This window comes from Eublepharis macularius, chromosome 6 (genome assembly GCF_028583425.1).
Source record: "Eublepharis macularius isolate TG4126 chromosome 6, MPM_Emac_v1.0, whole genome shotgun sequence".
Taxonomy (NCBI): Eukaryota; Metazoa; Chordata; class Lepidosauria; order Squamata; family Eublepharidae; genus Eublepharis; species Eublepharis macularius.
Window position 1 is genome coordinate 127,846,923 of NC_072795.1, and position 25,191 is coordinate 127,872,113.

Here is a 25,191-nt window from a genome sequence, read left to right on the forward strand (position 1 = left end):
TATGATTAAATGGGCAAATAACTGTGGACATGACATATTAATGGAGCAATGGGAAAATATGTGGACAAGGGGGTTGAAATGTAGATTAAACTAGTATCAAAGGAAATTTCTACAAGATGATGTCTCTCATTGGTATAGGAGTCCTGAAAAACTTGCTAGAATGTGTAAGGATGCTTCAAATGTATGTTGGAAATGTGCTAAAGAATGTGCTAAATTGCCTCCCTGGCCTCAGGTGGGCGCTTTCCCATCCCACCCAGCTGGCAAGAGTGGAGGGCCAGACAGGTCCCATAGAAAAGGCAGCCCTTCTCCCAGAACCAGAACTGAAATCTGCACCCTGGGGCCAGCACCCAAATCTCCAGAGGATATGCTGCAGCCACAGTAGAAAAGCACAAGAGTCCAGTAGCACCTCTAAGACTAACAAAATTGGTGGTAGGGTAGGAGCTTTCACGAGTCACTTCTTCAGAAATATCTGAAGTACCTGAAGTGAGCTGCGACTCACAAAAGCTCCTACCCGACCACCAATTGTGTTAGTCTTCGAGGTGCTACTGGACTCTTGCTCTTTTCTACTGCTACAGACCGACTAACACGGCTACCCATCTTGGTAGGTAGGTCGATCAATCCAATCCCTGCCATCTCCAGTTGATAGCTCAAGATGGGTTGTCTGAAGAAGCGAGCTGTGGCTGACGAAAGCTCCTACCCTACCAACAATTTTGTTAGTCTTCTAGGTGTTACTGGACTCCTACTCTTTTCTACTGACAGACTAACTTCTTGATCTCTCTCCACAGCCACAGCCAGCTTTAAAAGGGATCCGCCAGAGTAGGGTTGCCAGCCTCCAGGTAGAGGCTGGAGATCTCCTGGAATTCCAACTGGTCTCCAGGCCACAGAGATCAGTTCCCCTGGAGAAAATGGCTACTTTGGGGGGTAGACTATGGAATTATGCCATGCCAAGGTCCTTTCCCTCCCCAAACCCCACTTTCTCCAGGTTTCACCCTCCAGATCTCCCGGAATTTCCCAACTTGGAGCTGACAACCCTACGCCAGAGTCATGAGGAAGAGACCTATCAGCGGTTATTAGCCAAGGAGCCCAAAGGGAGCCTCTGCCTCCGAGTGCGAGGAGGCCGCGCCAGGGGAAGGCCCCGTTTCCCCGCCTGAGACAAGCGGGGCCCTCCAAACAACGCCCAGCCTCGCGCCGGCATTCGAGCGCCTCAGGACGCTTCCTCTCGCGAGAAGTGGCCGCTCCGTTGTGATTCCCCGGCTCGGGCGCAGGCGCTGTGCGAGGGCCGCCATGGCGTCCGGGGGCGCTTGGCGCTGCTTGGGGGCGCTGGCCCGCCGGGGACCCCTCGGGTGGAAGGCGGCGGCGGCTGCGAGCGGAGCCCGGGCCGGTCCGTGAGTCGCCGTGCCGGGGGGAGCAGGGAGGCCGGGGTGGGGGGTCCCCTTTTCGCCCTCAGCCTGCTCGGGAGTTGCCGGCTCGACTGGGGGGGGGGGCTCTTGCGGCCGCTTTGTGGCTGAGGGGCGGCGTTACTTGGGGGGCTGGCGGGGCCTCGGGCGGCCGGGCGCGTTCGTGGGGCGCTGCTGGAGCTGCCCTTGCCTTCGCTGCCCTTGGATGGACGCGTGGCCTCCGCGTCCTTTATTTCTCCTCCGCTTTCCTCCTGCACTGCCGAACCAGAACCGCTCCACGTCCAGGGCTTTCCCCCCAAAGTTAGATTAGATTTCCCGGTCTGGATCACCACCACCTCCTCCTCCTCCTAATAATGATAGCAACAACAATAACAATAAATAACTCTGCTGATATACCACTCTTTTAGACAGATTTGAAACTGCAGATTTGAAACTGCAGAGGCTTGCCATTGCCTGCCTCTGCAACCTTCCTTCTCTTAAAAAAATTTCTAGTCCATACACTATGGCCCTCCGATCTATCCCCTCCTCCGTTCTCATTCTTCTCTGCTATTAGTTTGGAATCAGAAGATGTAGAAATTAACAAGGGGCGTAATTTGAACACGTGAAGCTGCCTTGTATGGAATCGGACCATCAAAATCAGTATTGTCTGCTCAGACTGACAGCGGAGCTCCAAGGTTTCAGATCGCCTTTTATATCACTTACTATAACAACAACAACAATTGCAATTGTATACCACTCTTCTAGATAGATTAGTGCTTGACCCAGAGTGGTGACATGTTTGTGTTGTTATTATCCCCACAATACAACTGGGGGCTGCGAGGAGTGGCTTACCCAAGGCTGTCTCCCCCCCCCCCCCCGCCCCCGGCCATTTCAAAAACGCCTTCACCATTTCAGAGCTGGCTGCCCACGGGATGTAGTGACAAACTGGAGCCTTATCTGAATTTGGAAGAGGATGGAGAGGGGGAAATTCTGGGTGGAGAGGTCTATTCATAGCTGTTAGTCGTGCTGGCAAAATGGAGCCTCTGTGTTTAGAGGCAGTCTACCACTTTATGGGGCCAGGATAGGCAACTGGCAGATCAGAAGAATTTGAGTGGCACCTGGCAGGGCTTTCCTGTCTATATGTTGCACAGGAAGACGGGAGGATTCAGGGCTGCCACAAAAGATGGCAGTCTTAAATTCTCCTCTCTACATTCACTGTTGCCTCTAGTTGTGCTCTGCTCCACTATGTTCAGCTGAACTTTACTTTCCCAGGCTGCAAAATCCATTCCTGCAGACCCAAACAGGCTTGGCTTTTTCTTGTACCGTATCGTGATGGTGCCTCTGTCAGTTTGCAACCCCGTCCTTTGCTATGGCTATCCCCCATATGTTCTCCTTGGCTTCAGTGGCATTTCTCTCTCCAGCTTCGGGCTTGCCCAAGGACCTGCGGCCAGGGCCTTATCCCAGGACGCCAGAGGAACGGGCTGCTGCTGCAAAGAAGTACAACTTGAGGGTGGAAGACTACGAGCCATTCCCGGATGATGGCATGGGGTGAGGGGTGCTTGAGGAAAGGGAAGAGGGGTGTGGTAGCTGGGGCTACAGACAACGTATTTGTGGTGTTGCTTCCTCCAGAGTCATCTCCCAGTGCAGATAGCAAAAAGAAAAAGAAACTGTACTTCAATGTATACAAAGCTCCAAATCTTTGGACCCGATAAGATGGCTGGGATTTTGCAAAGCTGAGGTGCTTCGATATTGTAATCTTTGTAACATGGGGTACATGAGAGACTGGCTTTGGCATTGTCCCTGCACAACAGTCTTAGGAATGATTGTTCCTGGTTTTCATGGAGGGGAATTGAAACGAAAGAGATCTGTGTGCCTCTTTATCTAGCAGGTTATTTCGCTCTTCTTTCAGGGAGCTTGGGGTGGCACGCATGGCTCTCTATTGCCCATTTTCTCTTCACAATAAGCTTGTGAGGTAGGTCAGGCTCGGAGAGTGAAACTGGCTCAAGGTCACTCATGGCCAAGTGGAGTTTTGAAACTGGCTCTCCTAGATCCATGCCACACTGAATCAACGTGATCCGCATGAGATGAGGGCAGGACTCCAGCTCATTGCACTGGAGTGGTGAAAGGGCCAAGAGTGCTCCCTAAATTCAAAATCCGTTTGAGAATTTTAGCTACGCTCAAACAGTGCTCGGTAGAGACTGTAGTATATTTATTTTACTTTTCATTTGGAATCACAATCTGCAGCCTCTTGAATCCATGACTGATGGATGTCCACATAGGACAACACGCAAGACTGAAGGAATGTGACCTGGTTTAGGAAAGCAATCCAAGTCCCAGTTATAGGGTAACCATGACCTAACTTTATGGGTGTTCCTCTGCCTCAGCATTGTCGTTGTGGCCTCCTTTGAAAAGTACTTAAATAAAAGGAGGAGGAGGCTGCATCTCAGTTTTGTTCTAATAGCTTTCTTCTCTGTTCCTCAGGGGTGTGGGGAGTGCATGGACTGCACATGGCAATCAGCCTTGCGCTTCTGGACCCAGTCAGTGCCCGCGTGGAGGAACTGGCTGGGAACTTGATGCTTTGACTTCCATAGTGGAAGGAAGGCCGGGTTTTAATGTAATAAATATATCCTCTAATGATGATTTAAGCGATCCAGTGCAACAGTTACATTGCTGTTGTGGTTTGTGTTTTCCATAGTTACGGTGATTATCCAAAACTCCCTGACCGATCCCAGCAGGAGAGAGATCCTTATTACAATTGGGACCACAGTGATCTGAGGCGGAACTACGGAGAACCGGTAAGGATGATGGAATTTTAACCTATAATATCAGTTCCCAGCCCAGAGGCCTATGAAGCAGAACTGGTGTCCCAAGTGTGTATGCGGTATGTGACATTTTGTTTGTGTTTGTGACAAAATTGCAATTTTGATGGTACCCAATTCAAAATGACGTTTGGGGGGGCCATGGGCCCCCCGTTTATATCTACATTTATGTCAGCATTTAATCTGGTTTGTAAGCTTATGTGGCCCTTCAGAGAAAAACTTAAATAAAATGGAGCTTTGATTCTTTAAAAGATTCTGGAAATCTTGTTAGTCTTTTAGTTGTTACTGGACTCAGATCTTGCTCTTTTATTGTACACCAATACGGTAACTCACCTGAAATTAAACAAAATACTGGTTTTTCACGGTCCAAGAGTCTTGTGGCCCTTACGCAGTAACTTTTAGAGCCGACCTCACTTTAAAGTAGGTCTGGGTCACAGCTATAAGAGTTGTCGGAATGAGAACAGACTCTTTGAGCTCAAACCAGTATTCTGACAGTGCTCAAAGGCATTTCTCAAGAACCGTAGGCAGGCTGATATACTGTATCAGCTAAGATTTGGTTGTTGGGTCCACCCATGCCAGTACCTGCTGAAGGAGGGAGATTCTTGCAATGTTCCTGGAACTCTTTTGCTTGAATGTCATTTTTAGGGGATTACTTTAAGTTGCGTGCTTTCTCCACTTTAAAAAAAAAAAAAAGCTTGACCATCCCTTTTTATACAGACACTGGGAATAAAGACTGAGTTGTTGATATGTTTTATTCAAGAATTGAATGAAAGCTTCAATATGACTACTTGAAAGCCATTGGGTGTTTGGAACACATAGCCTTGATCTGGAAGTGCCATAAAGTCTCCACTGTTTGCCTGCAGCCCTTGAAAATGAATCAATTTCCTGTGGCATGTGTCCATAGGTTACAGTAGGAGGTGTGAAGTGGCTGTGAAGCTTGATAGGTTTATGTGTAGTGGAGGAGAAAGGGGGGCTCAGAGGTCAATACAAATAGAACAGTTGTGATACATTGAAATTGCGATCCATTTTGAGCCGTGAGGATCATTTAAACTGCTATAAACATAAGCTGCACAATAAAGTTGACTGTTCTTTGTTGCTGTCTTGCATGGAATCTGTTTCTTTCAACATCAAAATAAGTAAGAATGAGTGTAATTGTGCAATAGTGTTCTGATCTCAGGAGCTGCCCCTTGATGCCCTTTTAAAGGCTGACGTGAGCATGTGACAGGCCCATGAAGGACTGCCGAGGGTAGGTGGGTGGAGGGACCTTTGCCTTGGTGGAAGTATATGCATTTGCTCTTTGTCCGTGGGGCTTATTCGTGAGAAGGTGTGTTTGGAGAGAAGCCAGTTCTTAAAATGCTTAAGTCTGGATTCCATACATGACACAAACGAGCACAATGCATGCAGCCCAGAATAGGCTGCAGTCTTAAACCAACCTTGCACACATTGTTGATTGAAAATCTGCATACTTGTAACACCAGGAGATGATTCGTCTGCTTGAATGTCGTCTTACCTGTTCTGTCTTAACAACTAACCATTTGAAGAGAGTGATTCTCTGAATTACATAATATTTCTAGGCATTCTTTTGAATATTTTCTTCTGTATGGGAAGGTTTGTTTCTTCTGGTGTGAACTTACTTCTGAGCTGTTCTGTCAAGAATTCCAATTAGTGGTAATAATAATAAACGTATAACCCCCTCCCCATATCTTTATTCTGGCTGATCTCCGTCACAGCTATATAATTGGCCATCTAGAGCAGTACATAATCCAGCCTCTCCTTGTCTTGTGGCTAGGTGCACTGGGATTTTGACATGTTTCTTCGGACACGGCTTGACACCACCCCTACGATGTTTCCTTGGCATGTAATGCGCAACTGTATCTTGGGCTTTATTGGCTTCATGCTGTTCATGTTTGGCCTTGGAGAGATTTATCCATCATATCAACCAGTGGTGAGTCTTGAGAGGGTCTTTAATTCATCCCAAATTTCTTGAATTTATGAGCTGGTTGCGAAGCTCCAGAGAGCAGGCCTGGATCCCAGCAATCACTCCCAACAGTTTGCATGATCTGTGGAGTTTATTATATTTTTTTAACTCGCCTTCCTCCAAGGAGGCTGGGGTGGCAATCATGGTTTCTTCTCCTCCCACCAAGTTGTCTCTTCACAACAATCCTGAAAGCAAGTTCAAGGTCACCCTTAGAGTGCGGATGCAAGCAAGGCTTTCCTTGGGTCTAGACTGGCAATAACCATTGCCCGACATTTACTCTTTGCATGCTTTTTGTTTGTCTTTAATTTAACTGCATTTCTGTGGCCCTTGCTCAGGAGGGAACAAGTTCTTTCCTCCCCCTGCAAGCGTGTTATATTTGAGTTGTCTTTTTTGGAAACCCCGTGGTGACTGAGGAGCCTCAGAAGTGTGGGAGAAGGTCAGAATCAGGGTAAGGGACCTGAACACGGAGTCTGTCGCTGTTTCAGCCTTGCTGCTTCATGTGTCTCCTCTGCAGGGCCCCAAACAGTATCCCTACAACAATCTGTATCTAGAAAATGGCGGGGATCCCAACCAAGAGCCACCAGAGGAGAAGAACTACGAGATCTGAGGACTCCTGTCTCTGTGGCATTCCTTTTTCCTGTCTGCAGGACTGACTGCTGCAATGTTACTTTTGCTGTGTAAAAGAGCCCAATAGGAGAAAAATGATAAAAAGTTATTTTGTGGCATCTTTATTTCATGGGGTTTGTCTAGCACAGGGTTTCCCAGCACAGCGATCACGATCACCGTGGGGTTCATAGGCCTCCATCATGTGCTTCAGGAAAGTAGTCAGTGGCACTGTGAAGGCAGAGCCAGTGACTGGCTGATGTATTACAAATAAAAGGGCTTTTCACTTGGATCCGGAACACCGTTCAGTGCAGAAGGGTGCAGGACCTGCGGATCAGCTGTATGGGGGTGGGTCCTAGTGAGCAGTGGCGCACGCCCTCCCCAGTCACCTTCTTTCTGCGTGTTTTATCCTCCTTTTCTCCCACTGGTGGTTTTCTGTGTGTAATCACTATCCTTGGCCGCCTTCTGTGTTTGTGTTCCACACACAACCTTCCTCTTATGTGTGTGCCTGGTTCTGCTGCGTATGGTAGCCATGTTGTGCTTGGCTGTACCTGCTGTGGCATCCTTTTTGTCTTGGTGCCGGCGCCCCTGCCTCCAAATTCCAAAGAAGCTCACAGGCTTGAAAAGACTGGGGACCACTGATTGGCCGCATAGGAGAGGGCGCTGTACTACAGTGAGCCGTGTAGAGTTGCGATGTAGTCGCAGTCTTGCAGTCTAAGCTTGAGAGAAGAAATCTGCCGTGTTAGCTGAAGTGCGTGTTTTAAGTATGCTAGGTGTGGGATCCCTCAGTGCTGTGAAGAAAAGGAAATGTGAATCTTCAGAGGCAAGAAGTGTGTATAACACATTCCGTTGGCGTGTCATTGGGCCAGCTAGTTCTAGTGTATGAGAAGTCCAGCATCAGTTGTGAAGCTCTCGGGCAGGCCTTGTACAAATTCCATTTTTCAATGACAGATAAGTTATTTGTAATTATGTTCCACCTGTCTTTGTCGGTAGAGCTCGGAACATTGTGTTTAGTGAGTAGGTACTGAGGGGTAGGAATTTGTCCAAGGCCATCCCATGATGGCCAAGAACTGGGACTCTCCCTTCTGGGTTCCAAGCCCACGACTGATGTGCTAATATCAGCAAATTGATTGTGAAGCCTATTGGTTCTTTCAACAAAGCTCTTCCAGTTTAGCTACTAAAAGGCCATTTAAGGTGGGGAAAAAACTCCACAACTAGTAAAAGTACAAAGATCTTTACTCCTCTTGCCCCGCAGCTTCATATTCATCAGCAGGGAATTTGGATGCAGTGCATATGCCCTACAGCCCACCTCCCTGGCAGCCGTAATCTCCGTTCTCTGCAGCTGCCTGCTTGGATGCTATGCCTCGGCTCTGCTGAGAGCTGGCTTCTCTGGGAAACTGGTGCCTGTCAGTGGAGCTGAGGCGCTGCTGTGAGATGTTTCCCTTAGACAAAGCGGGAGGTCAAAAAACCCTGCTGAAGAGCCATTCTCACACACACACACACACACACAAAATTTCTCCTTTGCATTTGCAAGCACCTTGGATGCAAAAGAGAAATGGGGCGGGGATCTCCGAACACTGCCTTTCAACCCAGTGACACGTTATTTTGACTCCCTTCAAACAGTTACAGAGGCTATATCGGAGCCAAGAGATACCTGTGAGAGCCTGAGTTATGTAGCAGTCTGTCAGACTAGGATCTGGGAGTGGTGGAGTGTGCCCTCAAGTCATAGCTGACTTATGGTGAAACCCCCCCCCCCCAGTGGGGTTTTCATGGCAAGGGACTAACAGAGGTGGTTTGCCATTGCTTACCTCTGCAACCCTTGGACTTCATCTCCCATCCAATTACTAACCAAGGCCAACCTTGATTAGCTTCTGAGATCTGACAAGATCAGGCTCACCTGGGCTATCCAGGTACTCTGCCATGGAAACTCCCTGGGTGACCTTGGGCCAGTAACATACTTTCAGCCTAATCCGCCTCACTGCTGCCAAAAGATAAGGCTATTCCCGATTTCAGTCACTAGATAGAGGTGGTCAAAGGACCATCGGGAAGAAAGATTCCGCCATACTATAGTGCAACAGTTTATAACCCTTTTCAAGTGATTTTAACAATAATGCATAATTACATCATATAACATCATTTCCCAGCATTTTTATCATTCATTATATAATGAATATATCATTCATTATATTATATATAGTATTATATACTATTATAGTATATATAGTATTGAAGAATTTATCTTCCCGCTGGTCCTTTGACCACCTCTATCTAGTAATCTGCCTCACTGGCTTGTGAGAATAATATGGAGGACAAAAGGAAAACTTAAAACTGCTTTGGATCCCCATTGGGGAGAATGCCTGGCTATGAGTATATCACGGGGCAGCCCTCTTGGCTCCAGTCAAGCTCCCGCTCGTGTAAGGAGGCCAAGCAACTCTCAAAAGTCTTCACTATGAGTAGTAAAAACTCTTTATTGATAGGCAGCCAGTATCCTACACTAACACCATCTTTGCCAGGAATAACCGTTACATGCAAGCATCAACATATATAGGCTTTCCAAGCTTGGGCAGTTTCTAACCTCCCCTAATGATCAGCAAAGGGGGGAAATTCCTAACCTCCCACCCTTTGTATAACTGCCAGCAAAGTGGGGGAAATAGCAGGGATGATGTAGAAGCCTCCAAGGTCACTCAGGCGCCTCTCCCCAGTGAAGGAGAGAGGACGCAGAGAAATTCACACAACGGGAACAAGTAACATTTGCTCCAATGTGTATTCATAACACAGCCTACGCACATAGCAAGCAGACCAGGTATATGAGGTGATTGCAAGCACCTGACATCTTGTGCACTGTTAGCAATAACATGGTAAACTACATTGTGTATGAAAGTAATTCCTAAATTGTGTTGAAAGTGCGGTTTAGCAGCAACTTTTTGTCTTTTGCCATATTTTTGAAGCGACTCCCATCATGGTGGTTTGGGTTCTAGCTGCAGGATTTTCATCCAGTGGCACTGTAGAGACCAACAAGATTTTTGGAGTGTCCGCTTTCAAGCTCACTGGACGAAAATCCTGCTATTCTACTGCAGACCAACATGGCTACCCACCTAACTTTCCTCATGGTTTATAGCTGCAGTTCTCAAGTGTTTGAATCTAGAACGTCATCAGCGGAAAGCCGGACAGTGGTTTTAACCGTCTTTAAAGGGGCAGCCTTTGGTTTTGATGTGCCTGAATGCCAAACCAGACAACAGCGGGAGATCTTTGGTCAGATCTCCTGTGTATTTAGAGTTCAAAACAGCCGCTCGTGAACGTTTTTCCAACTCAAATCATTTATTTTCATGATTAATAGCCTGCCCTTCTCACGGAGACTCAAGGCCCTTCACAGAAAAATAGTGAAAATGTAACTTGGCTGCCCAAACTTGGGGGCGTGGTTGTCCAAGCCTGAACAGCCAGCAGCTGTGGGCCTAGCAGACTGGCCAGATGACACCTTTTTGCAGACCTGAAATAGCTGAGGTGGAGGGTCTGCTGCCATCCAGTAAAATCAGAAGTAGCTGTGGAGGCCAGAGCTCCTTGCACTTGGGAAAAGGGTTGCACAAGCCACTCAGGCTTTGGCTGGCTGGGGTGAAGTCAATTTATTTACTTCATTTATACCTAGAGTTGCTAATCTCCAGGTGGTGGCTGGAGATCTGAAATTACAACTTATCAGGCCACAGAGGTCAGTTCCCCTGAAGGAAATGGCTGCCTTGGAGGGGGGACTCTATGGCATTACACCCAACTGAGGGCCCTCCCCTCCTTAAACTTTGTCCTCTCCAGCTTCCACTTCCCAAATCTCCAGGAATTTCCCAACTAGGAGCTGGCAACCCTGTTTATACCCTGCCTTTCTACTCTGGTGGGGACCCAGAGCAGCTCACATCTTCTCTAGTTATCCGCATAACACTCCTGTGAAGTAGGCTAAGCTTAGGGTTGCCAACTCCAGGTTGGGAATTCCTGGAGATTTTCAGGGTGGAGCCTGGAGGGGGAAGGATTTGTGGAGGGGAGGGACCTCAATGAGGTATAAAGTCCATAGAGTCCGCTGCTATTTTCTCCAGAGGAACTGATCCCTGTGGCCTGGAGATCAGTTGTAATTCCGGGAGATCTCCAGCCATCATCTGGAGGCTGGCAACCCAAGCTAGGTTGAATGTGTGTGACTGGCCCAAGTGCTTCCATGGCTTAGTGAGCTTCCATGACAACAATCACCCTATGAGGTGGGTGGGGCTGAGAGAGCTCCGAGAAGCTGCGACCAATCCGAGGTCACCGAGCTGGCTTCAAGCGGAGGAGTGGGGAATCAAACCCGGCTCTCCAGATTAGTGTCCTGTCGCTCTTAACCACTACACCAAACTGGCCTACCTGATAGGGTGGTGGTTGTGAGCAGAACAGGGGAGAACCATGTACATCACCCATCCTAAAAGGGATTTTCAAGTGCTGAATGAATGCATGTGTTGCACCAGCAGGGCCTTTAGCTACTGCCAAGTTCCTCTGGATCTCTCAGTCGCAGAGGAGAAAGAAGGGTGTTTGCTTGCCTCAGTAGCACAGTACGGTTGCCAACCTCCAGGCAGGGGGGGTGGAGATCTCCCGGAATTACAACTGGTCTCCAGGCCACAGAGATCAGTTCACCTGGAGAAAATGGCTGCTTTGGGGGGTGGAGTCTGTAGAATTACGCCATGCCAAGGTCCTTTCCCTCCCCAAACCTCACTTTCTCCAGGTTTCACCCCCCCCCCCAGATCTCCAGGAATTTCCCAACTTGGAGCTGGCAACACTATAGCATAGAGTTGAGAAATGCGAGGGCTGTTCCTGTGAAGGGATTTTTTGCAGAAGGGTTTCGCCTAGTATCTACCGTGTAATGGCTTCCCCAGCCTAGAGATTTGCTTTAATAAGGAGGGGGCCTCTAGGCCCCACCTGTAGATTGGCAACCCCACTCCGCGAGGCAGCCACACACACGCACACACACACCCGCCAGGCTTCGCGAGGCAGAAACTCCAAAGCGCTCCCCTGCCGCGCTCGTGCGCCCCAGCCGACACGCGACCAAAGCGGCGAGCGAGGCCGAGAGAGCCCGGGCGGTCGCGAGCGCGGGCCGTTTGGCCGCTGCCGCTTGCCGTTGCCGCCTGCTGGGCCTGCCCGCCGCGCCTGGGCCGGGGCAGCAGCGGGGCTCGGGTTGCGCGGCGGCGGCAGAGCTTGAGGCGGTAAGGGCGGCCGCGCGGGGCCGGGGCGGGTGGGCCTTCCTGACCGGCCCCGACCAGGGCAGGGCGGCGCCTCTCCGCCCCTTCGACCCAACCTCGCTCCGCAGCCCGGAATGGGAACCCGCGGAGGGGTGTTTTCATTCGCCTTTAAGGCGGCGCCCGCCTCGCCTCCTCCTTGCTGCCCTCGCCGCGCTCCGGTTTACTTCGTGTTTACTTCGGGCTCTGAGCTTCCTGGGCCGTCAGCTCCTCCAGAAGGGCGGAGAATACCCTTGTATTGTGGAGGTAGAGATTGCTTACCCCGCTTGTCTCCCCAGCTGAGGACCCGAAGCGGCTTACAACAATGTGAAGTTGTTATCATCACAACAGTCCTGTAAAGTCGGTTAGGACGAGAGGTTATGGTTGGTCCAAGGGCGCCTAGCCTGTTTCCATAGAGTGGAGATTCGAACCTGGGTCTCCCAGATTCTTAAAATCCCCTTTATAATTGATTGATTGGATTTATAATCCACTCTCCCTGCGAAAAGGCTCAGAGCAGATAACTTCAGTATTAAAATTTACAGTAGAATTACATTAAAACTGTAAGTAGACATACGATTCAGTAATAAAACTAATAAAATAAAAAACATCCTTTTCCATGAGGAGCTCAAGGCAGGAATTGAAGTGCTTTGTCCCTCCTTTTTTGATTCTCACAACAACCCTGTGAGGTATAACAGCAGAGTTGGAGTCCAGTGGCACCTTAGACACCAACAAGATTTACAGGGTCAAAGCTCACTTCTTCAGATACAGGGAACAGCATTTGATCTATCTTCCCTTCTTTGCTTCACCCCTCCCACCTCCTGACTGGGATGTTAAAGCTCCAGGATTTCCATTCTTCCCAGTATCTGAAGAAGGGAGCTTTGACTCTTGAAAGCTCATACCTGGAAAATCTGGTTGGCCCTGTTGCCAGTGGATTCAAATCCTGCTGTTCTCCTGCAGACCAACACAGCTGCCTACCTGAAACTACCTGTGAGGTACGTTAAGCAGAAAAAGAAAGAAAGAAAGAAAGAAAGAAAGAAAGAAAGAAAGAAAGAAAGAAAGAAAGAAAGAAAGAAAGAAAGAAAGAAAGAAAAGCTGGCCGAGGCTTGCCCCATGAGCTTCATTAGGAGATGCTGCTCCAGCAGTCGGGTGGGTCTCTGCCACCCAGGTGCTCTCCCTCCAGGACTGAGCATTGGAGGCATAACACTATTACTATTATTATTGTCATTGCTTTATTTCAAGAGCTGTGTCAGAGTGCGTCGGTACTTAACAAGACAAGCAAAAGACAGGTGCCTGCCCCCAGTGACTTGAAATCTAAATTTAGATGCTTGAGGAGGAAAATGGGCGACGCAAGCAAAGCAGAAGGTGTTTCCACGAACTTCAGCTTTGCTTCAGCTCAGGGCAAGGGTACAGGCCGGGTTCTTGTGTTGCTTCAGTGGCGTAGGATGAGCGGAGCCGGTTCTGTCTGCACCACCGTGAGGAACGTGAGAAGTTTGGGACCACGAGAGAGGCGTTTCTAGTGGCCGGTGTCCCAAGGTTTTATGCATGCGTGGGAAGAAGTGCCTTGGGTTTTTCTTGTGTGCTGTGGGGCTTCTTATCGCAGGAGTGCTGGAAGAACAGGTGCTGCTGCTGCTGCTCCTGTTTGTAATGGAACTGTCAGGACCTGCACTGGGATTGCCCTAGAAATGTGGTTGCCCTAGGAAACCTGATCGCTTTTGATATTTACTGAGCCACAAACAGAATAGGAAGGATGCCAAGCCTGTGGTTCGCTCACACACTTTGACGTGTGCAACATCATGAGATGAGTGTGTAAATCGCAGACCTGAGCAGGCAGCTTCAGTTACGGCTTAGTGCAGTAAATATAACTTCAAACAATTTGCAAAACAGTCAGTTAATACACTCAGCTGACAGTAAACACAAGATAAATATTAAACATTGTAATCTCTCCCATTCGCCAGTGGGATCCCCCCCCCCAAAACTGCTAACATGTATATATATTTTTAAAATGTTAAAACTGCTGCCTTGATCTTGTCTTCACTAGGAATTTCACTGGCTATGGTCAGTCTGCTAATGAAATATGTCCTGTCTGATCATCTCCTGCGATATGGCACACTCTCTGCTTTTCCCACACTGCCTCTTGCACTTTCCATGGCCTGATATCCATGGACTTGGTTGCTTTCTCAGAAGCGTTGCCCCTCTTTCTTCTGTCACTTTCCTTCATTGTACTTTCAGTTCATTCCTTTCCTATTCTTGACCTGCTTTCCCCATATTCCCAATGAACAATTTAACCCAGGAGTCTGCAAATTGTGGTTTCAAGAAGACAATTAAATAGCTAAGATACATTTGAGGGGATAGGGAGTTGCTGCAACAGTGGCTAGGTGAAGGGAATGGCAAGCAAAGATTCTTACAGGACTTAAAGAGCTTCTTAGAGATGGTTGTTGTGGTTTTTCCGGGCTGTATCGCTGTGGTCTTGGCATTGTAGTTCCTGACGTTTTGCCAGCAGCTGTGACTGGCATCTTCAGAGGTATAGCACCAAAAGACAGAGATCTCTCAGTGTCACAGTGTGGAAAAGGTGTTGGCTGGTCATTTATATCTACTCAGGAAGGTGGGTTTGGGTTGCGTCATCCTGTAAGAGTTTCCCAGGGTGTGGAATGCTAATGCTTCACTGTGTCCTGAGGAGGTTCTTTTGCATATGGATTGGTGCTTGATATGCTAATCTTCTCTGCAGGGCTATTGTAAGATGTAGAGTATTTTGTTAGCCTGGTGTTTTTCAGGACTGGAAGCCATGCTCTATTCATTCTTAAAGTCTCTTCTTTCCTGTTGAAGTTGTGCTTATGATTATGAATTTCAATGGCTTCCCTGTGCAATCTGACAAAGTAGTCGGAAGTGTTGTCCAGTATTTTAGTGTCCTGTAATCCTGACATGCTGTCATGTCCTGTAACCCAAGTGTGCAGTTATACGCCTGTGCATTAACAAAGTTATAGGGAGGTACTTCTGGGTACACTTACTACTTAATTGTGAGACATCTTCTGTGTGTCACTTCCTGATACAGGACTCACAGCAGCCAGTGTTTAGGCTGCGGAACTTTATGGATTATTAATCAGCATGTCAATTACCACTAGCGTTTAGTTGTATATTTTCCGTAGTTGTTCCTATGATTTTTGACGTTTTGGCTTTTTAATTATAAACGGTTGCTGACTTCTGAAATCCTATGCGCAAAGTGTGTTATCTCCATCTCTTCATTCTCTTTTGCTTCCCATATAGTTTGTTATCATGCCATTCTCCCTTGACAGCATTGCCAAGGCGTGGCCTTTTGTCTCTGACCCCGCTCCAAAACCACATATTATAGCAATTCCTCAGTTTGACTACTGTAACCTGTTTTCTGGCCATTTGCTGTTACATCTCACCTCCACCTAGCACTCTGCCACCAAAATCATCCGCTTCTCCTTGCTCTGACTACAGAACGTCCAGCTTTAAACTCTTTCACTGGCTTTCCTGGCTGCTCTTTCGTCCGTACCCTACATGGCCTTCCCCACTCTCTCTTACCCGCCTGCTGTCGTGTCCTCTGACTAGTGATCTTTGCTAGCTTCATCATCCTCAGCTGTCAACTGAGCCCAGAGGTATGTAAGTGGAATGAATGCGAATTCTTCCCATTTATCCCTACTTCCCTCCCTTGTCTCAGTTTTAGACTGTAAGCTCCCTGGGGCAGGGACCAGTTGTCTTGTTCTCTGTTAAAGTGCCGTGTATCCTGATGGTGTTAGCAACAAATAATTATAAAATCAGAACTTTTTCAATCTGTGAAAAGCCTTGATAGCTGCCATATGAACCCTGAAAACTCAAGCAAGAAGCCCTATCTTCTGGACTACTCTGTGAACTGTCTTGCATGTTGGCAGTGCTATAAATAATAATAATAAACTGGATTGGCCGTTCTAAGTTGTCTTGGCTAACCCCTACTCGTCCATCATTGATCTTCCACAGCCAAGGGAGAAAAGAAAGAGTTGGATCGTGTCAGGAGGATCAGTGATGCTCTACACCAGATGTCCAGACAATGTCAATTTCATGGAGATATTACAGAGCACAGTAGACAAGAGGAAGCTTTGCAGAACCCCATCAGCCAAAGGCTGCGGGGTGAGCAGCAGTTCCCAAGTATGGCTGAGACTCATCTTCAAGAATGAACCCACTGCAAGGCAGTGCCTCCCAATGCCCGTATCTGCTAGGCTGACCACGGGATTCTTCCTGTGGTTATTAGACACAAGCAGTCCCACACAGTTCCAAATCTGGCCCCAAATCTAGGGCCGGAAATCTGATTTAAAGGGATCCAGGAAGGAATCTGAGGTTCCTGCCAGTGGTGGGCAATCTCCTAGCAGTTTACCTGGAGGTTTCAGACTGCTCGGAGATCGCTTGCCACCACCGGGCACCCGGACAACTCTCACGGCATGAACGCTCCTGGCAGACGCGACGATGTCACTTCCAGAAGTGACGACATCACGTCTGTGCAGGGAGTATACACACGCAAGGAGAAGATTCCCAGTAAGGACCAGGTTACACCCCCCCCCCCCAACCAGGAGAGTATAGGGACCTGGGAACCCTAGATCCAGGTAATAAATATGGAGAAACAGTTGAAGTTGGCTTAAGAGGTTCCTCAGAGATCCTTCTGGTCTTCTGCACTAACATACCCATGAAGCTAGCATCTGAAAGAGGATACCACGTCATCAAGATGCTAATACCACCCAGCTCTTGAGCAGCATCTGGCCAGTCTTCCACTGGCTGCTGTAATTCCACGTTGCTACCTGTAATTCCTGAAATGGCAAGAGTCAAAGGTTGTGAGTAGCAGGCCTTGTCTTTCCAAGGATCCTTTCCACATTGTCTGGCTGCCGAGTCTGAAAACTATTCCATACAAAGCAGAAAAGGCCAAAGGGATGCTAAGAACTGCTCCTGCAATTAGAGCCAAAGTTGGAATGGATGTGACTGTATCTTCCAAGTAAACTGTTCACAGCAAGTCATGGATGTGGCCACCATTGCTCCTTGAGGGCCCAACTGTAAAAAGTCCTTCTCTCAACTCAGAATGGATCAGCTGGCCAGTGTTGGTGATTTAAGATTGCTCTGCTGTTATGCGCCACCGTGGAGTAGGTTTCAGAGGAGGCTCTGTCCCACGGCTGTCGGCTTCATCACAAGTCTTCCTCTGCTGCCATTTAAGCTGTTTTTGTCTCCATGCTCGTCAAGGATTCCTTGGTCTGAACAGAGATCTTCCAGACCAGTGTAACCTCTAATGGGTTCAGGCTGGAAGGCAGAGGGGTGGACTGTAGATCAGTAGAATCCTGTCTTGCAAACCTACCATCCGCTAGTACATAGACTTGCCGTTAGGTGATTGCTAAACAGGGAAACTGGAAAGGGAAATGGGATCATGGTTGACTATTGCAGCCCCACTTCCTTTCCCTTCATGATAGGGATGTTCAAAGGATGGCCTGCCAGCCACTGCTGGCGCATGAAACCGTTTCACCCAGTGGTCGGAAAGCAGAGTCAGTTCTGTGCCACCAACAGGATGTTCACATGTAAACCCAAAGTACCAAAAGTGATACGGAGCCAGCGCCATGCATGCCCCTTACACTTTTCTATCAAGAAGAGACTCTGTTCTCCTTTACATGTCCTAGAGCAGCAGGAGCATTCATGGCCTAGAAATAGGGCAGACCCGACCGAATAACGGTTATCTCAATATGACCCATCCTGACCTGGATGGCCCAGGCTAGCCCGATCTCATCAGATATCGGAAGCTAAGAAGGGTTGGCCCTGGTTATTACTTGGATGGGAGACCACCAAGGGACACTACACAGAGGCAGGCAATGGCAAAACACCTCTGATCGTCTCCGTGAAAATCCTATGGGGTGGCCTAAGTCAACCGTGACATGATGCTCTTTACACACACACAATGCAACCTTTGGACCTTAAACTTTGGGTGCCCGTGCACTGCTGCTGCTTCGCTGGGACAAAACTGGGACAAGCTAACCCCAGTGGTGCATCTCTGGTTCGCTCATGCAGGTCTTTCTATTGATTGGCTTTGCATTTGGCAGTAGCGCTCCCAGACCTGGACCTGGAGGGATCTTGTCAGGAGCCAAAATAGCATTGGAAGGGAGTAGGATCCAGCTGGGGGATGAAAGCCTTTAGGTGTCTAATCTCTGTTCCCCTGTCCTGATCCCACTGCCTGCCCACGGAGTCGTGGTACTCGGCCCTCTTCTTTTTTTTTTTATAAAAATTTTTATTGGATTAGACACATATAAAATTTATTACAATCACGTTCCCTTAAATTTTCCAATTCTAACCCCCTCCCTTTCCCCCCCCTTTTGTTGACTTCCAACAGTTTTCCAACCCTTTATCTATTCTCCCTCTACTCATTTCAAACTTATTATGCTTATTATAATATACTTTCAAACTCTTCTAAGCTTATCTATAGTAACATAGTGCTATCTCTAATTCCCTTCCCAAATGGGTAAAAGTATAACAATCTTAACTTATCTTCTTCAATAATAATAATAATAATCATTTTGATAGTCTGTACTCTATCTTACTCTTTCTAATTACTTCAAAATGGGACAATTTGTCTCTCTTTATGCATAACTTCAAATACTTCTATAAACATTGCATACATTTATTATAAATCAATCAATTTGACTTATACTCTGTATGTTACTCTTTACTTTCTTTAACATATCTTGTCCTTTTTAATTAACTAATTTCTCCATTATAAAACTATCCAACAAACAATTCATGTACACGTTCAGCATAAGTCTATCAATTAGACCCACATTCTGTATGCTAATGTATATTCATTCTCCATTGTACAGTTATCTACTGGCATAAAAAATTATTTAAATTCTATCCTTATAATCCTTATGTTAATAACACTATTGATACCCAACTATTCATACTGATCAAATAAAATAATTGCTTAGAATTTTTTCACTTAACTCTCTCCCCCCGGTATAGTCACTCCCCTCTCCTTTTGTTATATTTCAGTAATTATCGAACTGCCACAGTCCTCCCACCTCCCATTTTTTCACCAAATATCGTTTCAGCCTCTCCCAGTCCGTGTTAAACTGTCCCGGGTCAAGGTCTCTCAATTTTCTTGTCATTTTATCCATCTCCGGGTACTCGGCCCTCTTCCACTCCGCCTGTTGGGCTCCCCAAACGCTCACTCACCCAAAACACGTGAAACTGTGAACCTTACTGCTGGCGAAACTTTGGAAACTTCCATTGGTCTAAAATGTGACATCCAGACCGTTGCCAGGGTGGTTATAAGGATCGTATCATGCCTGTGCTGAAAAATCTGCTCTGGCAACCTGTTTCTGGATACATTTAAAGTGCTAGTTCTTACCTTTAAGGGCCTAAATGGCTTGGGGCCAGGATGTAGCGGGCCTGTTGCCCGTGTCTAAAACTAAGCTTCAACTTGCCAGGAGAAAGATGGATCTCTCTCCGGGGAAGCCAAAAGCAGTTAGTCTTTAGACCTGTCAAACAGATGAGTTCTTTGAACCAGCTGTTTATCAGTACATTTATTTATATAGGGTTCAATATTGCTTTGCAACTCCTTATCAAACACACAGACACCAGTCTAGAGTTTATTTCACTTTACTGAAAATACACCCTAGTTTTTTAATGAAGCAAGTAATCAAAATATAAATGGCTATTAATATGAATCCTATAACAACAGAACATAGAAAGGCAATAAGAAATGAGTTCACTAACATTTCTTAATAAATCCTAAGTTTAACATTGCTCAAAGTTTCTATGAAATACATAGGTAGAAATAGGTTCTCACCTAGATTCTCCCAAGAGATCTCTTCCATCAGTACCCTGCTTATTCTATCTGTGTTTGCAATTATATACCTAATCATGTGCAAATATTTAGGGTCTATTCACATGATAGCACAAACAAATAATGATTGGTTTGACACTTCACTGAATATTCATAATTTCATAGTACAGCCTTCCAATTAGTTAAAAAATTATGTCATAGTCTGATCTGCAAGAGAATACTATAAATCTCTGACAAGTGTCAAGAAAAAGTTAAGTTGGGCGATCACCATTGGTTGAATCTCAGAAGAACATCAATCTCGGTAGAGTCCACTATTTTAATTAATTGTCAAAGGATGAAAGCACACCTGCTGAATTACCTTACACATAGAAAAAATACACTGAAAGTTCATGCAAAGTTTAAAAGTTCATCTAGAGAATACAGAAGCTAGGCTTAGTATTGTTCAGTATTGATTATCGGCATATGATTTTAATCTATATTGGCATAACAAGGATACCTGAAAGACTGCCTCTTCCCATAGTATGCAGCCCACAAGAGCTGCCTCTTCAGCCCTGCTCTCTGTGCTCCAGCCTTCAGAGGAGAGGCAGATGGCAACCAGAGTCAAGGCTTTTTCAGTAGAGGCACCCGGCCTATGGAATGCCTTTCCCCTTGACGCTCTCCTGGCTCCTAATTTACTTTTTTTCAGGCGCCCGGCTAAAACGCTTCTTTTTACCCAGGCTTTGAATTAGGGGGTTTATCTTACCAGCTTTTTAATGCTCTGCTTCTTTTTTATCGATAAGTTTTCAAGCGTCTTAAGTCTAAATGGCTTGTTTTTCATTGTAAGCCACCTCAGGCAGGTCTCGGAAGCAGCAGCATACAAATATTCTTAATAAGTAAGAGGCAAGGGCAGAGCTTTCACCCGGCCCTCTCAAGGCAGCCTGGCCAGATGTGCAGTGCACCCAGATGCAGAAGAAAGAGTCGACCGTGCAAGGCCAGTCCTGCAACACGTACTTAGGCCCCCCTCTCTCACTGGGATACAGCCTCTGAGCAGATCAGAGACTGGCCATTGCAACTCCTGACTGATGACCAAAAAGGGGGAGGGGGTTCATTTGGGCGAGGGCTCTGCCCCCAGAACTTACTCTGCAGGACCATCTCTCCCTATATGTCCCTTGGAGGACCTTGTGGTCTTCTGATCAACATCTTCTGGTTGTCCCCAGCCCTGAGAACGTTCACCTGGCCTCAACCAGAGCCAGGGCTTTTTTGGCCCTGATGCCGACCTGGTGGAACACTTTCCCAGTGGAGAGTCGGACCCTGCGGGATCTACTGCAGTTCCGCAGGGCCTGTAAAACAAGAGATGTCCCACCGGGCTGATGGTTGAGATGATGGCCGTCCATCCTCTTGATCTCCTCTGCTTGCTTTCCCCACCCTGATCTTCTGGGAGATTTATGTGGCCGTTCCTTATCCGTCTTGTCATCTATAACCGCCTCTGTCTGGACGTGTTTAGCAGCTGCCACCCAAGTGGCTATTACTGTTTAATTTGGTATTGTAGATTGTGCCATTGTATATTTGTGTTGTTTTATTGTATGCTATTTATTATCCTGTATTTTACATTTTATTATTGTTGTACCCCACCCTGAGCCTGCTTGAGAGGAGGGCGGACTAAACTAAAACTAAACTAAACTAATTCTTACTAGGTCTTGCCTGTGGCATGTGAAGAGAAGGTAATAGGTTTTTAGTTTGGGATGCTAGTCTTGAAGTTGAGGGACTGTATCTTGTGGATCTACATAGGAAGTGGAGGGAAGGGTTCCCAGCCTCGAGACCTTTCAGGCCATCAAACCACAGCAATGCCTTTTGAGCTGTGGAGTGACGCCTGACACAGGTTGGGCACTTGTCAGCTTCCCTCAAGTTTTCATGGGGAATGTAGGCATTCTGGTCTTGCAGCTTGGCTCTCCATTTAATTGAAGTTTACAAAGCTTGCTGATTGTGTGTGCTCTTGCGATCATAAATCCATTGAAGGTATGTCCCATGTTATGTTTCAGTGCCCGAGATTTATAACTATTCGGGAGAAATATCTTAGAAATATTCTGCAACGGGTGCCAGGGAGGTCAGAGCAAGATAAATTGGTGGTGCTGCTTGCAGATAAGGATAAATGGGTTACAATGCAAGTGGCAAAGTTTGTAACATCGGTAAACAAAATACAGTTAAGACTATGGAAGTAAGTTTTATTTTACTTGAAGGTATTAATAAGTTCCCTTTAGTAGTATTGTATTATATTACATGCTGTTATGGATTTTATGGATTTAAAGATCTTGATGGAGTTTTGTCAATTTCGGTTTAAATTTTATGATATAGTAATTTGTATTAATAATATTGTACTTTTCTTGTTATTTGCTATGGCTGTGCTGAAGCAATAAAGGATTGATTGATTGATTGATTGATTGATTGATTGATTGATTGATTGATTGATTGATTGATTGATTGATTGATTGATTGATTGATTGATTGATTGATTGATTGATTGATTGATTGATTGATTGATTGAGAAGTTTACAGAGCGGCAGTCTATGGGGGGGAGAACATGCGGTCCGGAGCGGAGAGCAGGCGTTGGGCTCTCACCAAGCACCTCCTTTCCCGTCTGCTGGGTGTGTGGGGGTGAGTTTCTGTAAACTTCAATTAAATGGAGAGCCAAGCTGTAAGACCAGGAGGCCTACATTTCCCATCAAAACTTGAGGGAAGCTGACAAGTGTCCAACCTGTGTCAGGCGTCAGGTGTCCAACCTGTGTCAGGCTCTAAGAAGCATTGCCCCATTTCTGTTTAGAGCCTGATGGGTTTCTGGCCTATCCATGCCGTCTTTATTCTGGAATGTTTCTACAGGTAGGACACTAACAGCATGTTTAGATGGGAACTCATAAAATAAATTGATCTCTAGATTCGCATTTGGAACAAGCAGGTAATTTTCTTGGCAGTAGAGGCTGCAGATGCTGGCCAGAAAATGCATCGAGGGCACAAAACCTAATTCTAGGGCTGAGACTACACAGGTGTAGCCTTGCGCTTAGGGGACCTGGGACTTTTATCATCTCAAGCACCATGTTCTAATAAGGTGGGGGTTGCGTTAGTCTGCGTAGGAAGAGCTGCACAGCCTTTGATCAGGATAATTCAGGTTGAAGACTGTGTGTGCATTTGTTCTTGATGCAAAAGAGAAGACTTGGCTCTTCAGGAAAACATGCATTTCTCTGTATTGAACATGTGCAAGAGATTTCTTTCATTCTGAAAGGCACAGAGTCAGCATTTACTGACCAGCAGGCAAGTGGCACTTTCATCGGGCAGAGAGGTGTACTAGTTTCTGTTTTGACAAGACCAGGCCTTCAATAATGCTAGGAAAAGTGGAAGGCAGTAGGAAAAGAGGAAGACCTAAAATGAGATGGCTGGACTCAATTAAAAGAAGCCACGTCCTCCAGTTCGCAGGATCTGAGGAGGTCTTTCATTCATAGGGTCGCCATAGGTCAGAGGCAACTGGACAGCACATAACACACACACACATCAGGCCTTCAGGGCAACCATAACTGTGGGCACAGGATGTGGAGGAATCCAGTGCTGTAACTCAGGGGCCCAAAGTTCTCCGACCTATTTCACAGGTTTCTCTTTCTAGTCAAGGAGGCACTTGTGGAACTGCAAAATCCAACCCCACTCCATAAAATAAATTGATCTCCAGGTTAGCATTTGGAGTGACCAGGCAATTTACTTGGTAGCAGAGGCTGCTGATGTAGGCCAGAATGTGTGCTAAGGGCATCTAACATTGTTCTACAGCCAGGGGTCATTTCGTAGAAAAAGAGCGGGAGGAACTCATTAGCATAACTCATTCGCATATGCCGCACCTCTTGTCATCACTGGAAGTGTGTCATTAGCATAACTGATTTGCATATGCCACACCCCCTGACATCACCTATTCTGACTGTTTTGGACCCAATCTTGGCCATTCAGGGCCGAAATTGGGCCCAAAATGGCAAAAGGGCTGAAAATGGCTGAAAAGGAGCCCAAAATGGTCAGGATTGGGCCGCTGCTGAGCAGGAGAGTGATCCACCACCCGTCAGAGGGCCAATCTGGGCCGTTTCAGCCCCAATCCAGGCCGAAACGGGCCCAAAATGGCTGAGAGTCAGGTGGGTGGGGCCACCTGACATGTTTGGGGAACTGCCGTAACTGTGTTCCTGTGTGTTCCCCCTCGAAATGAGCCCTGTCTATAGCTGAGCTTATGCAAGCATAGCCCAGTGACCCAAGGAATCCTTTGGGAGGCACACTGAAGAAGGCCCAGGAATTCTGATCATTCCCGGCTGTCAGCACTGTGGGAAGTGACCAGCATCATCTCCTTGGCCCACACTGCCTCTGGCCAGTCCCTAGCTTGGACCTAAAGTGGTAGCATGGACTGCACCAATCAAGCTGCATTGAACAAGTGAAGGGAATACAGTTTTAACACACCCATGTAAAATAAACCTTGTAGTTTTTTTTAAAATAAAAAACACATGGGATGGAGTCCTAATCCAGTCTGCTCTTCACCATGCTTGTCTTCTACTTGTGAAGAATTTATTTTTTAAAGGAGGGAAGAATTCCAAAAATCGGAGCACCCACATGCATTCCCAGGGGGTACCCCTCATACCCACCTGTCCTATTGTGTTGCATCCAGAATAGACTGTAATCAGAACCCAAAGGAGAACACCATCTGGTTAAGGATGCTTGAGTCAATATTCTGGCCATGAGACAGTAATTCCATAAGACTTCCTTTTTGCTCCCTGAAGAATCCTACACCTTGCAGATGGGGTGTTCTTTCTCAAACAGGCAGATCTCACAGTCTATCTACGAGAGATGCCTGAGCATGTATTCGCCAGGTGTCAGGAGATGCCATGTTAGCTGGGAAGTGTCATTTTAAAAGAAAGAGCCGGTGGAGATCGCTCCAGAGGGGATGGATTCTCTCGTAGCACTCTGTCGCCTCTGACGTGCCGAATTGTCTTCCCTTCCGGAGCTTTACCCTGCCACCCTCGCCGCTAAAAACTTTGAATTAACTGAGCCTTGGCAGGGCAAAGGCTCCAGAAGGGGAGACAGTCCAGCAACCCAGAGGCGACGGAGGGCTGTGAGAGGATCCATCCCCTCCTGAGCAATCTGCCGGCTCTGTCTTTTAAAACTACGCTTCCCAGCTAACATTGCATTTCCTGGCATGTGAAGAACATGTGTCAGATCCTGTGTAGAGAGAGACTCAGTCATTTTCTTATGGGCCGTGTGGTTATCCCAACACCCATGCAAATCTTCATTTCTCATTTAGATCTGCCACCATGAAGCTGAAGGAGGTGGAGCGAACAGCAGTCCAAGCCTGGAGTCCTGCAAGCCACCACCCCATCCACTTGGCAACAGGTACGGTTCTCAT

General features: G+C 47.0%; 2 protein-coding genes across 2 annotated transcripts in view; both read left to right on the plus strand.

The window, feature by feature from the left end:
- The first annotated feature begins 1,227 nt into the window (after positions 1 to 1,227).
- On the plus strand, positions 1,228 to 6,904 carry NDUFB8 (NADH:ubiquinone oxidoreductase subunit B8). The gene is made up of 5 exons (XM_054982142.1): positions 1,228 to 1,381; positions 2,798 to 2,924; positions 4,072 to 4,171; positions 5,985 to 6,140; positions 6,688 to 6,904. The coding sequence occupies exons 1-5, from the start codon at positions 1,285 to 1,287 to the stop codon at positions 6,778 to 6,780; spliced, it is 573 nt and encodes a 190-aa protein (XP_054838117.1). The 5' UTR covers positions 1,228 to 1,284; the 3' UTR covers positions 6,781 to 6,904.
- Positions 6,905 to 11,968: 5,064 nt separating this feature from the next.
- Positions 11,969 to 25,191, plus strand: part of SEC31B (SEC31 homolog B, COPII coat complex component) — a 94,276-nt gene continuing 81,053 nt past the window's right edge. The window contains exons 1-2 of the mRNA XM_054983959.1: positions 11,969 to 12,262; positions 25,090 to 25,178. Coding sequence (XP_054839934.1) covers positions 25,100 to 25,178 — 79 coding nt within the window. The 5' untranslated portion in view covers positions 11,969 to 12,262; positions 25,090 to 25,099. The remainder of the gene's footprint in view (positions 12,263 to 25,089; positions 25,179 to 25,191) is intronic.

Excerpts from the sequence above, each read along its gene's own strand:
- NDUFB8 (XM_054982142.1), top strand. The coding sequence starts at position 1,285 with ATGGCGTCCGGGGGCGCTTGGCGCTGCTTGGGGGCGCTGGCCCGCCGG. Across the intron at positions 1,382-2,797 it reads TGCGAGCGGAGCCCGGGCCG|CTTCGGGCTTGCCCAAGGAC; the intron begins GTCCGTGAGTCG and ends TTCTCTCTCCAG. Across the intron at positions 4,172-5,984 it reads GGCGGAACTACGGAGAACCG|GTGCACTGGGATTTTGACAT; the intron begins GTAAGGATGATG and ends TCTTGTGGCTAG.